General features: G+C 45.7%; 1 protein-coding gene across 1 annotated transcript in view; it reads left to right on the top strand.

Moving 5' to 3' along the window:
- CCDC60 (coiled-coil domain containing 60) overlaps positions 1-13,543 on the top strand; it is a 163,895-nt gene that overhangs the window by 104,947 nt on the left and 45,405 nt on the right. Inside the window, exon 3 of the mRNA XM_030292442.1 lies at positions 3,912-4,082. Within this exon, the coding sequence (XP_030148302.1) occupies positions 3,912-4,082 (171 nt within the window). The remainder of the gene's footprint in view (positions 1-3,911; positions 4,083-13,543) is intronic.

Below are 13,543 nucleotides of genomic sequence, written 5' to 3'. Positions count from 1 at the left end.
TAAGTCGCTTCAACACAGTTTTGGTGCACCTGTGGGGTCAGTTTCAACCTCCGAACCAAATTTTGCGCGAGGGGTCTCTGAGAAGTAACACAACAGCAGTTGCTGTCACATGAGCCTCAGTCCCCAGGTCAGCTCTGCATTTGTTGTTTGTGCTACAGCAAGAAAACCGTCATTTGTGAAATTAAGGGGTTGCCAATGGTAACAGTTTTCTCTTCACCGGGTAATCTTGCAACCTGAGGACACTCTTTGATGAGTGGATTCAGAGAAGCTCGAAAGCAAAACAGAAGCACTCTGTTGTTTCAAACACGAATTCCACATCCTATCAACCAGCTCGCATTCCTATACTTGAAAATAAAAGCCAGGTGGGGCAGACGTCTGGGTGGCTCAGTCGGTTAAGCATTCAACTCAAGTCGGGGCCTCACCGTTCATGAGTTCAAAGCCCCGCATCGGGCTCTCTGTTGTCAGCACGGAGCCTGCTTCGGATCCCCTGTCCCCCTCTCTCTGCCCCTCCCCTGCTTGCTCACTCTCTCAAAAGTAAACAAACATTAAAAAGTATTTTTTAAAGTAAGTAAATAAATAAAAGCCTGGCAAAAGCACCTAGAACTGACAATTCAGGGCCAAATTTATCTGTAATGTGGTTTCACTTTGGGAAATTTTGTCTAAGAGGAAACTGAGAGATCATTTTGCTGTGACAAGAATATGAACTGGGCAGATAATGCCCGATCCCTGCCTGCAATCGGCTGGCTGGGTTGGACATGTGACATGTAGTGTAGACACTCAGAAGAGTTGACAGGAGCTAAGAAGCAGGGTCTAAGTTCAGAAGAAGATCACTGATGACCTGACACTGACATATTTATAAGAAACTCAAATACCATTATTTCGTCTCAGCTGCCATTGAAGCTAAGACACATCACTTAAAACAGAGTGAAATAAAAACACTGTCAATTAAATTAAGACAATGCTTGCTTATCCTTTAGAATTTTTATTTCCTAAAAATAGGGTGTCCTAATTTTTACAAGCTCTTCTTAACTGTCCTAGACAATTTTTTATAGATCACTCTCTGTTTGCATAAAAGGGGAAACTATAAGAGAAAATACATTGCTTAAGGTTTTCGTCAAACGTCTTCACATTTAGAGCCCAGCTCTTCTGAATCACACGGTTCCACTCCGAGTCAACCATTCTGGATGCAGCATTTCTTAAAAGGATGCTTTGCTATTGTCTCCAAGAGTCTCTTCCTAGCTGCCAACCCCCAGTCTGCAAATTTTGATATTGGCACTCTCTTGATTATAAGAAAATGTCAAGAAAGAAAGAAATGAAAGAAAGAAAGAAAAGAAAAGAAAGAAAGAAAGAAGAAGAAAGAAAGAAAGAAAAAGAAAGAAAGAAAGAAAGAAAGAAAGAAAGAAAGAAAGAAAAAGGATGTTTCAGACCCCAGCTCATGATCCAGTGGTTTTGTGATCTAAAACATTCAGGGGGCTGTTGTACGATCAGGCTGTTAGGAGTAACAACCAAGTTTGAGTGTGTAGGTGATAACAAACACAATACAACTGCCATCTGGCTGGCAGTGACTGGAAGTCACACCCACAAACACGCTGAGATGTGAAAAGTTGTGCACTGCACAACTGGTCAATGCAAGAGAAATGGCAGGAAACGCTTGTATAAATGGAATTGATCTGGTGTACAACAGGATGTTCTGTGGGTTTTGTATTGTTATTAGCTTAGAAAACTGTTCATGAAAACTCAAACATTTGCAGATTCCTGAAGCATTTCTAGAAGTTCTGTTTCTAGCAACTCCCAGATCGGGGCTCACTTCCGTCCAGACCCCAAGGCCCTGCACCACCTGTTCCCTGCCAGTGTTGCCAGCTTTAGCTCTGGCCACTCTCCCACATTCCTTCTGTGCTCCAGCTTTTTAAAGATTCTTGTACTTTCCTAAACGGGCCATCTTCAGACTCACCTGTCCTAGTCCATTCCAGCTGCTATAACAAACTACCATAGGCTACGTGGCTTGTAAACAACAGAAATTTATTTCCCACAGTTCTGGAGGCTGGAAGTCTGAGATCAAGTGCACACATGGTCAGGTTCTGGCGAGGATCCTCTTCCGGGTTGTAGGCTGCTGGCTTCTTATTGTATCCTCACAGGGTGGGCAGTAGAGAGAGGAAGCAAGCTTTCCCGTGACTCTAATAAGGATGCTAAGAATCCCTTTCATGAGGGTCCTCCCTTATGACCTCATTTAATCCTAATTACCTCCCCCAAACCCTACCTTCTGACACTATCATGCTGGGGGTGGGGGGTAGGATTTCAACACGTAAATTTGAAGGGGACACAAATATTTAGTCCCTAACACACCTCTTTACATTTACAACTGCTATTCCATCCACTCGTATGCCATTTCCCATGTTTCCTACTGGTAAATTCCTACTTATCCCAAATGTCACTTCCTCCAGGAAGCCTTCTTAGATTTCTCTAGGTTCCTGTAGCTCTTTGCACTGGAGTGTTCAAAGTGCATGTTTCTGGGTGTGCTTCCTCTATGATACTATGAACTCTCTGGGGGCAGATGCCTTGTCTTATTGCTTTCTGTAACTTCAGTCTCCTCACAGGTGTCTAGACTAGCAGGTTTTCAGGCAATGCCCACCAGAGAAATGAATGAAAAGTTATCACTGTGAGACACAATTTGAAAAATACTGGAAAAGCCCCACCTCCTGCCTCCCAGCATTTTCCCAATGGACAATACAAGAGTCCACTGCTGAAAAGAAAATGCCCTCAGTAATACCTTAACTCTTCCTAGAAAAGGAACAAGGATTAATTGGTCACATCAGAATCTAACCATGATAGCTCGCTGAGAATATTCCCATCCAAAACTGAGAGAAAGGGAAAGACAGGAGAGGGAAAGAGGTACTCAGAAAAAAGGAAAGGAGATGTCACTTCATCCAGAAGATGTCTCCAACTACCCCCTGGTCTGAATTCGGTGCCCTCTTCCTACAAAGCTCAGAGTCCTTCCCACCGCCATCTTTCTGCGTCATCACTGACTTTCCATGTACTCTTAGAGACCCAGGGTCCTGTTCATCACTGTGTCCCCAATGGTCAGCACAATCCCTAGTACACATTGGTTGTTCAACAGGGATTTTAAGAATAAAACTGAATCTCAGAACCAATCTTCATGCCTGGGGAAACATGGTGGTGGTTCAACATGGTGCCTCACAACTTCCCAGAGAGTCAGAAGACAGGGGGACAGACCGAGAGATGTGTCCACTCCTTCCCCAGCACAGTGCTGCCGAGTTCCAACCCCAAGGTGACAAATGGCAAAGTCGGGGAGTTGTGTGGACCATCAGGCGCAGAATGTCTTGGCCAGTTTCAAGACGTCTGATCAGAAACCAGTGGATGAGTCAGCAAGAAAAGAATCATGAAGTGTCAACTTATGTCATCTAACACAACAAGCTCCCATAGACCTTATTCACTCCACTTCTGCAGTCATAGGAAAATGTGAAGCAAAGGTGAGCATTTAGGCAAATCTGAGAGAAGGCAGCCTTGGCCAAGGGGCCTGGGCCTTACAGTACTGATCTGCTACTGATTATCATGGACAAGCCCCTTTCCATGCATGAAGATATCTGATCCTGTAGGGTGCAGATTATTATGCCCATTTCATAGCACCTAACAGAGTACCTGGCACATAGTAGGTGCTCGATAAATATTCGTTGAATTGTGGAGTGAGGAAGGAACTGAGACCAGAGAGGTTAAATACTCAAGGTCAGGTCCATCTGACCCCGGAGTGCCAAATGCAAGAAGGCTCCTGCCCTGCAGGTAGGAGAGTGCCCTTCAGAGATGCTTAGTCCCAGGACAATACAGCATCATCTTAATGGTCGGTTCAACTCTGTTGATGTCTCTCCCTCCCTCTTCCTCCCACCCCCCATCTCCAGCATGTTGATTCGGTCGGTGAAGACAGGCCGCGGCTACTTTAGCATGTTGCAGGAGGAGAGTGCCTTGAAAAAGAAGCAACAGTACCTTCAGAAACTGAAAGAGGAAGAAAGACATAAATTCCAGCCAGCCAAAAAGATCTCAGAAGTCCACTATGGTGATATTCTTTTGACGTAAGTAGACGGCGGTAGCTACAGTGTCCACAGTCCGGGGAAGGGCCACGCAGAGTGAACACCACCTGGTTGGGCTGAGGGATGGCAGCTGTCTCAGACTGGAAGCCCCATCTTGGGGTGTGGCGTCTGACCATTTCTTTTAGTCCGCTCCAACCTACCTGTCAGCCTCACCTTCTGGTACCCAATGGAGCATCTTCTACTACAGATATCTGTCCTCACGTCTGATGCCAAGAGCTATACAAGAACTCTTGCTGGTCCCCAAATATGCCTCTTTCCCTCTCTTTACCAGGCTTGCCCTTACCACTAGGCCTTTCCCCATGCTGTTCCTTGGGCCTTAAATACCCTTCCCCACATCTTCTTCCAATTGAAGTTCTACTTATCATTAAAGCCCAGCTTAAATGCTACCCTTTCCTGATACTTCCTGGATTTAAGCCCAACCCCCTCCAGACCTCATTTGGACTCAGGGTTCCTGTAAGGTGTTTGTGTGCTGGTTCACCTTAACCCACGTCAATATCTCTATTCTAGGCCTTCAGCTGCATCCCCAAATCCTAGCTCAGTGTCTACCCAAAACAGGTGCACAAGAAATGTTTGTTGGTTTGTTGAATACAGTAGCCCCCTCCTTCCATAAAAAAAGGTCTTTCTCTGGTTGGGAGAGGACCATCAACAGACTGGCCCATTATGAAATGTCCATTCACATTGATAATAGCAACAGTGATGATGACAGTGACAACCACAATAATAATTATGAGTGTCTACTATGTGCTTTATGCATATCTTCTCATCTAAATTTCAAAACATTCCTTACATAGGTGCTATTATTACCGCCTTTTTACAGGTTAGGACAAAAGTTTAGAAGTGCTCACCTAGTTCCCCCGTGACTAAGGTCATAAGTTAGAAAGCATCCTTGAGTCCCAATTTTTGAGTGACACCAAAATTCCTGGGCTGCGCCATTCTGCATGGACAGACTCCTGGGATACATAGCTTGTGCAGACTGAATGAGGCACAAATCAGGATGGAAAGGAGGTGCTGAGGCAGGCAGAAAGGAAATATGTGGTAGAAATGGACTGCCCCTGGAGCCATTGTCCTATTAGAGCAGTAGTGGTCTCAACCTTGGCTACACATTAGAATTGCCTGGGCAGTTTTTAAAATACCAATGCCCAGGGAAAGATGGCAGAGTAGGAGGACCCTAAGCTCACCACATCTCAAGGATGCAGTGAGAGAGCACAAAATAGCAATGCCCAGGGTGCTTCCCATACCAATTATGTCAGAATCTCTGGGGGTTTTACCTGGACAAAGTATTTTTTAAAGTTACCCAAAATGGGGGTGCTGGGTGGCTCAGTTGGTTGAACGCCTGGCTTTAGCTCAGATCATGATCTCACGGTTCGTGAGTTCAAGCCCCATGTTGGGCTCTGTGCTGACGGCTCAGAGCCTGGAGCCTGCTTCGGATTCTGTGTCCCCCTCTCTCTCGGCCCCTCCCCTGCTCGTGCTCTGTCTGTCTCTTTCTCTCTCAAAAATAAATGAACATTTAAAGTTCCCCAAGATGATTCCAATGTGGAGCCGAGGTTGAGAGCCACTGTGCTAGGGCTTCAGGGACCCAAATTGCCAGGTTGCAGGCTAAAGAGCAAACGGAATCCACAGCAGATACCCCCTCTCCTCTGCAACATGTCCCAAATTATGTTCTTTGCAGTGTTAACTCAGAGAAGTACCAATATGTGCTTCTCAAAAACAAGGGTCCTATCAGTGAAATCCTCAAGGTTCCAGGTGATAGATACAAACCCCGAGTGCAAGACTATGAGACGCTGGTACATTTGTAGATACTCTTTCCTGAAAGTGCAGCCCTTGGGAATCCCAGCTTATTGTAAGAAGGGCCTTTTCTTTGATGCTTCATTTGTGCAGACCCTGGGCTATGGTTTCTCTCCTCCTTGCCCTGTGTGCTTTTTTTTAAATTAAATTAAATATTTTATTTTACTTTACTTTACTTTACTTTACTTTAGAGAGGGAGAAAGAGAGTGAGCAGGGGAGAGAGAATCTTAGGCAGGCTCCACGCTGGGCACAGAGCCCCACAGAGGGCTCCACCCCAAAACCCTAGGATCGTAAACCTGAACTGTAATCAAGAGTCCTATGCTCAACTGACTGAGCCACCCAGGCATCCCCTTGCGTGCTATTTTAGAAGGAAAAGTTAACCTTTTCTAAATTGGTAAATGTCGTTAACACCAAGTTAGCACCCATGCTTGCTTACATCTCTGGCTTTCATTTTGGCTCAAAGATTCCCACTTGGTGTCAGCTCTTTGCTTTTTTCCCTTTTTTTTTTTTTTTTTTTTTTTTTTTTGCTATTTTGTCCAATGTTCTTGATTATTTTTACCCTAAGGGTCGATCCAAATAAGCTAGCCTGCCATTTGTGCATTCATTTAGTAACTCACTTATCCATTCTAAAATGAGATAAAATATTTAAGATTTATCATCCCCATGCCATGCCTTTTAAGGAGTGGGCATCCCAAAGAGAAGTCTTTTTAAGGGGAGCAGGGAGTATTTTTTTTTTTTTTTTTTTAATTTTTTTTTTCAACGTTTATTTATTTTTGGGACAGAGAGAGACAGAGCATGAACGGGGGAGGCGCAGAGAGAGAGGGAGACACAGAATCGGAAGCAGGCTCCAGGCTCTGAGCCGTCAGCCCAGAGCCCGACGCGGGGCTCGAACTCACGGACCGCGAGATCGTGACCTGGCTGAAGTCGGACGCTTAACCGACTGCGCCACCCAGGCGCCCCGAGCAGGGAGTATTTAAGGGAGTATGTAGATACAGAGAAAGAGCAGAAGTGCTTCACCTAAGAGGCAGAATGGAGACATCCAGAAGACTCACCAAGACTGTGAGCAGAAGGGACCTTTTAGGGGACAGAAAAGAGAAAAGGCAGCCACCACTAGGAGAGAACAGAGATGTCTATAAATTTTTTTTATGTTTATTTTTTGGAAAGAGACACAGAGCATGAACAGGGAGGGGCAGAGAGAGAGGAGACACAGATGCGAAGCAGGTTGCAGGCTCTGAGCTGTCAGCACAGAGCCCAAAGCAGGGCTCGAATCCATGTGAGATCACTACCTGAGCCGAAGTTGGACACTTAACCAACTGAGCCACCCAGGACCCTCGAGAACAGAGACATCTAACGGAGATCTTCATGAGGTTCTGCCTCATAGTGTGAGACGTAAATCCATTTCTCTGTTTCCCTCCAAGATCTTCAGTGAGGAATCAATGGCCCCTTAGTGCAAGATATTCTTGGACCTTCATCTTGGCCAATTGGAAAGTAAGTTTGGTGGTGAGAAGGCTACTTTGATCCAGGCCCCCTTCTCACTGCACAACCAATCATTATATATTGAAGACCTACTACGTGCAGGGCCTCTGGGGGCATTGAGATATGAAAAGGATTAAGGGACAGTCCCTACCACATTTGGTAGGAGCACCGAAACAAAGCACCATGAGGATGCACGTGAAGGAAAAACACTCCTGCCATGTTTCCCCTTTACTGTGATGCCATGACCACACTCACAACACTTCTGACACCAGATGTGTGGGGTTTCTTCCCACACCAAGCAATTCTCCGTGACACCAGCTGGGTATCCTACCATCCAACCCAATTCTGACGCTATCTACCAGGAGGTAGCATCAGATCCCCCAGGTTAAGGGCTCGGTCCCACAAGACTGTCCCCACATCGCAAGCCCCGTGCTGTCACCTGTACTTCTGACTGGCTATAAATCAGGGTTCCCATGACCCCCCTCCTCGGGTGTGATCACTTCATAGAGTGGCTCACAGAACTCAGAGAAACACTGACTTACATTTACCAATTACTTATATAATAAAGGATGCAGGTGAACGGCCAGACGGAGAGGTAAATCAATAAAGAGGGTGAGGCCTGGAAGTGTCCCAAATCAAGAGCTTCTGTCCCCCTGGAGTTGAGGAGTGCCACCTTCCTGTTATGTGGATGTACTCACCAAGCCAGAACTTTTGGGATTTTTATGGCGGCTTCACTATATAGTCATGATCTATCATTAACTCAATCGCCAGCCCCTCTCCCCTTTCCTGCAGGATGGGGAGTGGGGCTGAAAGTTCCAGGCTTCTAAAGGTGATGGCCTGGTCTTTCTGGCGACCAGCCCTCCTCCTGAAACTATCCAGGAGCCCACCAAGAGTTGTCTCATTAGAACAAAAGACATTCCGACCACGCAGGAAATTCCAAAGGATTTAGAAGTTCTGTGTCAAGAACCAGAGTCTAAGACCAAATATTAGAACAAAATATCTTCCTAGTGCTACTGCAACTTAGGAAATGACAAGGATTTTAGGAGCTCTGTCCCAGAAGCCAGGGGCAGAGACCAGTAGATACGGCTTCTATTGTCTCACAGTGTCCATCCCCTCCTGGTTAGGGGGTGAAAAGAGAGACTATATAGAATCCCCAGAAGTATGATTCGTGAGCAGGATTTTTAATGCTGAATAGAAAGAGACATGGTTAGACACAGCAGTATCAGCCCACCAGAACTGCCGGTGGCCAGCATTTCTGATTAGGAAGGCCAGGGCTGAAAAAGGAAGGTGTTGATGGTGTCATCTTTTGACGAAGTCAGCAACATTATCTTCAGAGTGAAAAAAAAAAAAAAAAAAAAAGCAAGCAAGTCATGGCCTGAGCCACCCGCATCCAGCCACCCACCGGGCTACCAATGAAGGATCCTCACGGGACAGGGGCACATGATAGACAGAAGGTTACTCAACGAGTAAGGGGGTTCTTACTCTTTCCACGAGGGTTCCAAGAGTTTAGTGCAAAGTCTGCCTTCCCTGAGCCTGATGGTGCTTAGAGTCTGGTACTCCCAGTGATACTAGCCAGCTGGCAGGCTTTCCCCGACAGAGAAGGAATGAACTCATGGCTTTTTTTTTTTTTTTTTGAACAAGCTGCACCCAGATGAATGGGCACAGGAACAGGCACTGGGGAAGGGGGAGAGGAGTCTATTAAAGATTCTCCTGCAGCTATTTAAATAGTTCTGTTGCCACGTCTCCCTTGTTTGGATGGGGTTTTAATCCATGGTCATAGAACACAATTCTCTCTTCTCCCATCCATGTTTCAGTGTGCGAGACATGGTTTATTTAAAGTTTAATAAGTTTAAATATGCATGAGATCATCCTTCTCACAGACATCGGTCTCGCTGTGTCTTATCTGGTGGATTCTATGAGCTGCACAAGTCTGGTTATTAAAATAAAACTGGAGGCCATGACTGCAGTGTAGCCATCAAATGCAGGTGGGGAAGCAGGGGTTATAAAATAGCACTGGAATTCTCCATACCAGTACAGGGTAGTGGTTAAGAGCACAGGACTCCCTCATACGACTATTTAACTTTGGGTAAGTCACCGTACCTCTCTGAGCCTCCTTCACCCTTACGTATGGTACCCAACTCCCAGTCTGGTTATTCAGGACTGAATGAAACTGCTTAGAACAGAGCCTGGTAAAGGAGACTCCCTCAGTAACTGCTAGCTATTATTATGCAATAAGGTGACTTTGATCTCTGTGGGCCTCAATTACCTAAAATCCTCAGATTTATGGCTAAAAATCTTAATTTCCAGGCAGGCTAGAAAGCATCTCTCATCTAAGAGCCAGGTGCTATAAATATAATTCCAATCACAGGAGTATCAAAAAGACAAGTGTTCGTTTAAAATACTTTTTTAACGAGGTATTTGATCTTGGGCATTATAAAAGCAGGAGAGATTATTCCCCCCTCCCCTCCCTGGATCCAAGACCATAGGATCAGTTCTTTCAGACAAAAGTTTTAAGTCTGACAAAGTAGGCAAAGGGAAAAAGGAAATCAAGCACGTCCTGAAAGATTTCTGCCTGCTAGCAGTCTTTCCCACTGTGCTCAATGACCTCGTTTTTCAGTTGCAAATTCAGCTGAAAAGGTGAAAAAAACAACGGGTAGAATTTGTCTTGTTATTGTGGTTGAGAGGCGACAGAAAACCAGAGATTAAGGACTGTAACAGTTGGGTTAATTTCTATGTAATCTAAACCACTGGGGGACATGACTGAGCCAGTAAAACTGGGCAAGCCGATGTATTTGTGGTTTCCTCAGCTCTAGGGCTGAATCAAGAGCTCATGCAAGTGGAAATCAGGGGACCTGGATTCCGGTCCTATTTTTTTAGTTAACTCTGTGACCCCAGGATTGTCCTCGAATTCTCAGGAATAAGTAAATTCCTAACGTGTGTCCCCACTCCACCTCCTCTGCCCCCTTCCGCCTCATTCCCCCCCCCCCCCACCATACACACTAAACCAGAGGGATTTTTTTCAAGACATAAATTGCTCTCAGCTTAAAACCCTCAGATGGCTGCCATTCCTCACAGAAAAAGATCAAAGTCTGGGCAGGGGGCTACAAGACCCTGGATGGGCCAGTCCTGTCTTTCTCCCTCAGCCGCAGCCACACATACTCCCCTACCTTCCCCCTCATGATATGCCCCCCAGAGGAGGGCTTTCCCCCATCCCATTCACCTACCTAATTCCCATTCAACCTTCTGATTGTTTACTTTTGTTCCAGTTACTGCTGCTGTGAACAACCATTCCCAAACTTAACAACTCAAGACAACAGGGGTGCCTGGATGGCTCAGTGGGTTAAGCCTCTGACTCTTTTTTTTTTTTTTTAATTTGATTTATAAATAAGTAACTTTTTATTACTTATTTATTTATATATTTATTTTTAGTAAATTTAACCACAACATGGGGCTCGAACTCGTGACCCTGCGATCAAGAGTCACATGTTCTTTTTCTTCTAATTTTTTTTCCTTTTTTTTTTTTTAATATATGAAATTTACTGTCAAATTGATTTCAGCTCAGGTCTTGATCTCATGGTCTGTGAGTCTGAGCCTCATGTCGGGCTTGTGCTGACGCTCAGAGCCTGCTCAGGATTCTTTCTCTCCCTCTCTCTCTGCCCTTCCCTGCTTGTACACTCTTTCTCTCTTCCTCTCTCTCTCTCTCTCTCTCTCAAAATAAGTAAAAACATTTTAAAAAATTAAAAAAAGAAAAGAACTCAAGACAACAAACACTTATTTTGCTGACAAATCTGCTGCTTGATCTGGGCAAGTGGGGGAAGGACTATCTCTACCATGACTAACCGCGGCAGCTTGAAGGGTCCATTTCCAACATGGCGCATCCACATGGGCCACAACTTAGAGCTGGCTGTCAGCTGTGCTCAGCCGGGGTTGAGACCCAGCAGCCATGGCTCCTCTCCCTATGGATCTCTTCATAGGCTGTCAGCTTCCTCACAGCGTGGCCATGGCTGGGTGCTAACAGTGAGCATCCTGAGACACGAGAAGGAAAAGCTGCGGTTCCTAGAGCCTGAGCCCAGAAATGGCATCACACCCATTTCTTTTTGACATGTTCTGTTAGCTCAACCACTCACAAAACCAAGATTCCAGGGGAAGGATACGTACGGCCATCTCTGCCTTGGAAGAGAGTCAAAGAACTTGGGGTATGTGGTTCTAAATGGCCACAACTTCCTCCAACGAGTATTCCCTGGCTCCGTTTCAGCCCAACTCCCTATTTTGTGCTGTCAAAGAACCATATACTCTTCCTACTCAGCCTTATCACAACTGCGTGTTTGGTCAAGCCCATTTCTGTCCCTAGACTCTAAGCTTCAGAGGGGAGAGGCTGGGTCTGTCTCATTCATTGCTGTGTCCACAAGCCTCCAGCAAAGAGATGTTCAATAAATCCGGGTAGAAGTGAATAAACCAGGGAACCCGTCAATGATTCAATCAATGGAGGGACTTAGACTGAGGCTCAGAAACTGAAAGGCCCTAAGGGAACTTGCACGTCCTGGGAAGCAATAAGGCAGACAAGGAGCAAGAAGCAGGCTACCCACTGAGAAGCCCACACTGAGGGTAAAGCAGGCAGCAACCTTGATCTTGGGTGCCACCTGACTCTTGCCAGCCAGAACAGGGACCCAGAGTGGCAACAACCTGCAAGTTTTCAGAGCCAAAACATTTCCATTTTAATGTGAAATTTCCCAATGTTAAAATACAATTGATTCAGACACACACACATGCACACACACACACGTGCACACACACACACACACACACACACACATACACACAGGCTTGTTAAAATGTGTCTATTGGCTAGATTTGGTCACAGGCAAAAAGAAATAAAAACCTATGACTCAGCCTTGCTAGAAAAAAAAAAAGTATTTTACATAAATGAAATAATTTGCTCTATGATGGTGGAGAAAAAAAATCTAATATGGTATTAAATGTAATTTAATGTTTCCTTTTGAAAGAGTCTTTTTCAGGTAAATGTCCAGTGGTTTCAAAGATGAACTGCCTGTCTGGGCTATTTCTCCCTTCTCTAAGCAAGCCCCCTCCTCCCCTATCCCCAGATGGTGTCTGGCTTGGGAGGAAGCTTCCATATTCTCTGTGGGGGCAGAGCATGAAGCTCTGGTTTCCCATAGCAGCCAGCCTGGTGGCCACAGAGGTATGCCTGGTTGTGGCTCATCTTTAGGGGACACACTTGTGCCCGCTTCTAAAGTTTGAGATCCCCCACACTTCATGGCTGGTTCAACCAACCAATTAGTCAGCAGTCTGTAGAGCTGGATGAAGCCTCTTTAAGGAAAGGACCAGAAACAGGAAACACTAACTCCAGGCAGTTCCTTGGCTGTGTCTCATGCCTTCATTTCCACTTCTCATCATCCCCATGGCCAGGCTGAAGTCACCTTCCTCTCTCAGGCTGGAATTATGCAATACCCCTAACTGGTCTCCTTGCCTCTGGCCTTGCCCTCCACCCGCCCCCCTCCACAGATCACTCTCAAAATAGCAGCCAGAAGGATCCTTTCTGAACACAAGTCAGACACATCTTCTCTTGGCTCAAAATCCTTTACTCTCCTTCTCATTTAGAGAAAAGGCCCAAGTCCCCTGCAAGACTAGCTGCAAGGCCCCTATTCTCTCCCCCCCTCCTCCCCTTCCCCTCCCTGCCATCTCTGAAACACAATCCCACCGCAGGACATTTGTACCTGCTGTTTCTTCTGTCTAAAATGTGCTGCCCCAAGACATCATTGAATGGCTCACTCCCTTATGCTCTGCAGATATCAAATGTCAAACCTTCCCTCATCACCCTATTTAAAATTGTAATTCCCAGCCCTTCTGAACCCTCTTCTCTGTTTTTTATCCCTCACGGCACGCCTCACTGTTTAGCCCCGCAGGGGAGGGAGGGTTAGCAAGCTCTAGCCCAGGGGCCACATCCAGCCCTAAGGCAGGTTTTACAGATAAAGTTTTATTGGAACACTGCCATCTGCATACTGTTTACATATGTCAATGGCTGCTTTCATTCTACTAAGTAGTTGTGACACAGACCACATGTCTGACAAAGTCATAAATATTTGGCCCTATTTAAGAAAACATGTCCCAGGGCGCCTGGGTGGCTCGGTCGGTGAAGCGTCCAACTTCGGCTCAGGTCATGATCT

The sequence above is a fragment of the Lynx canadensis genome, chromosome D3, assembly GCF_007474595.2.
Source record: "Lynx canadensis isolate LIC74 chromosome D3, mLynCan4.pri.v2, whole genome shotgun sequence".
NCBI lineage: Eukaryota > Metazoa > Chordata > Mammalia > Carnivora > Felidae > Lynx > Lynx canadensis.
This window is presented reverse-complemented; position numbering and strand designations above follow the sequence as displayed.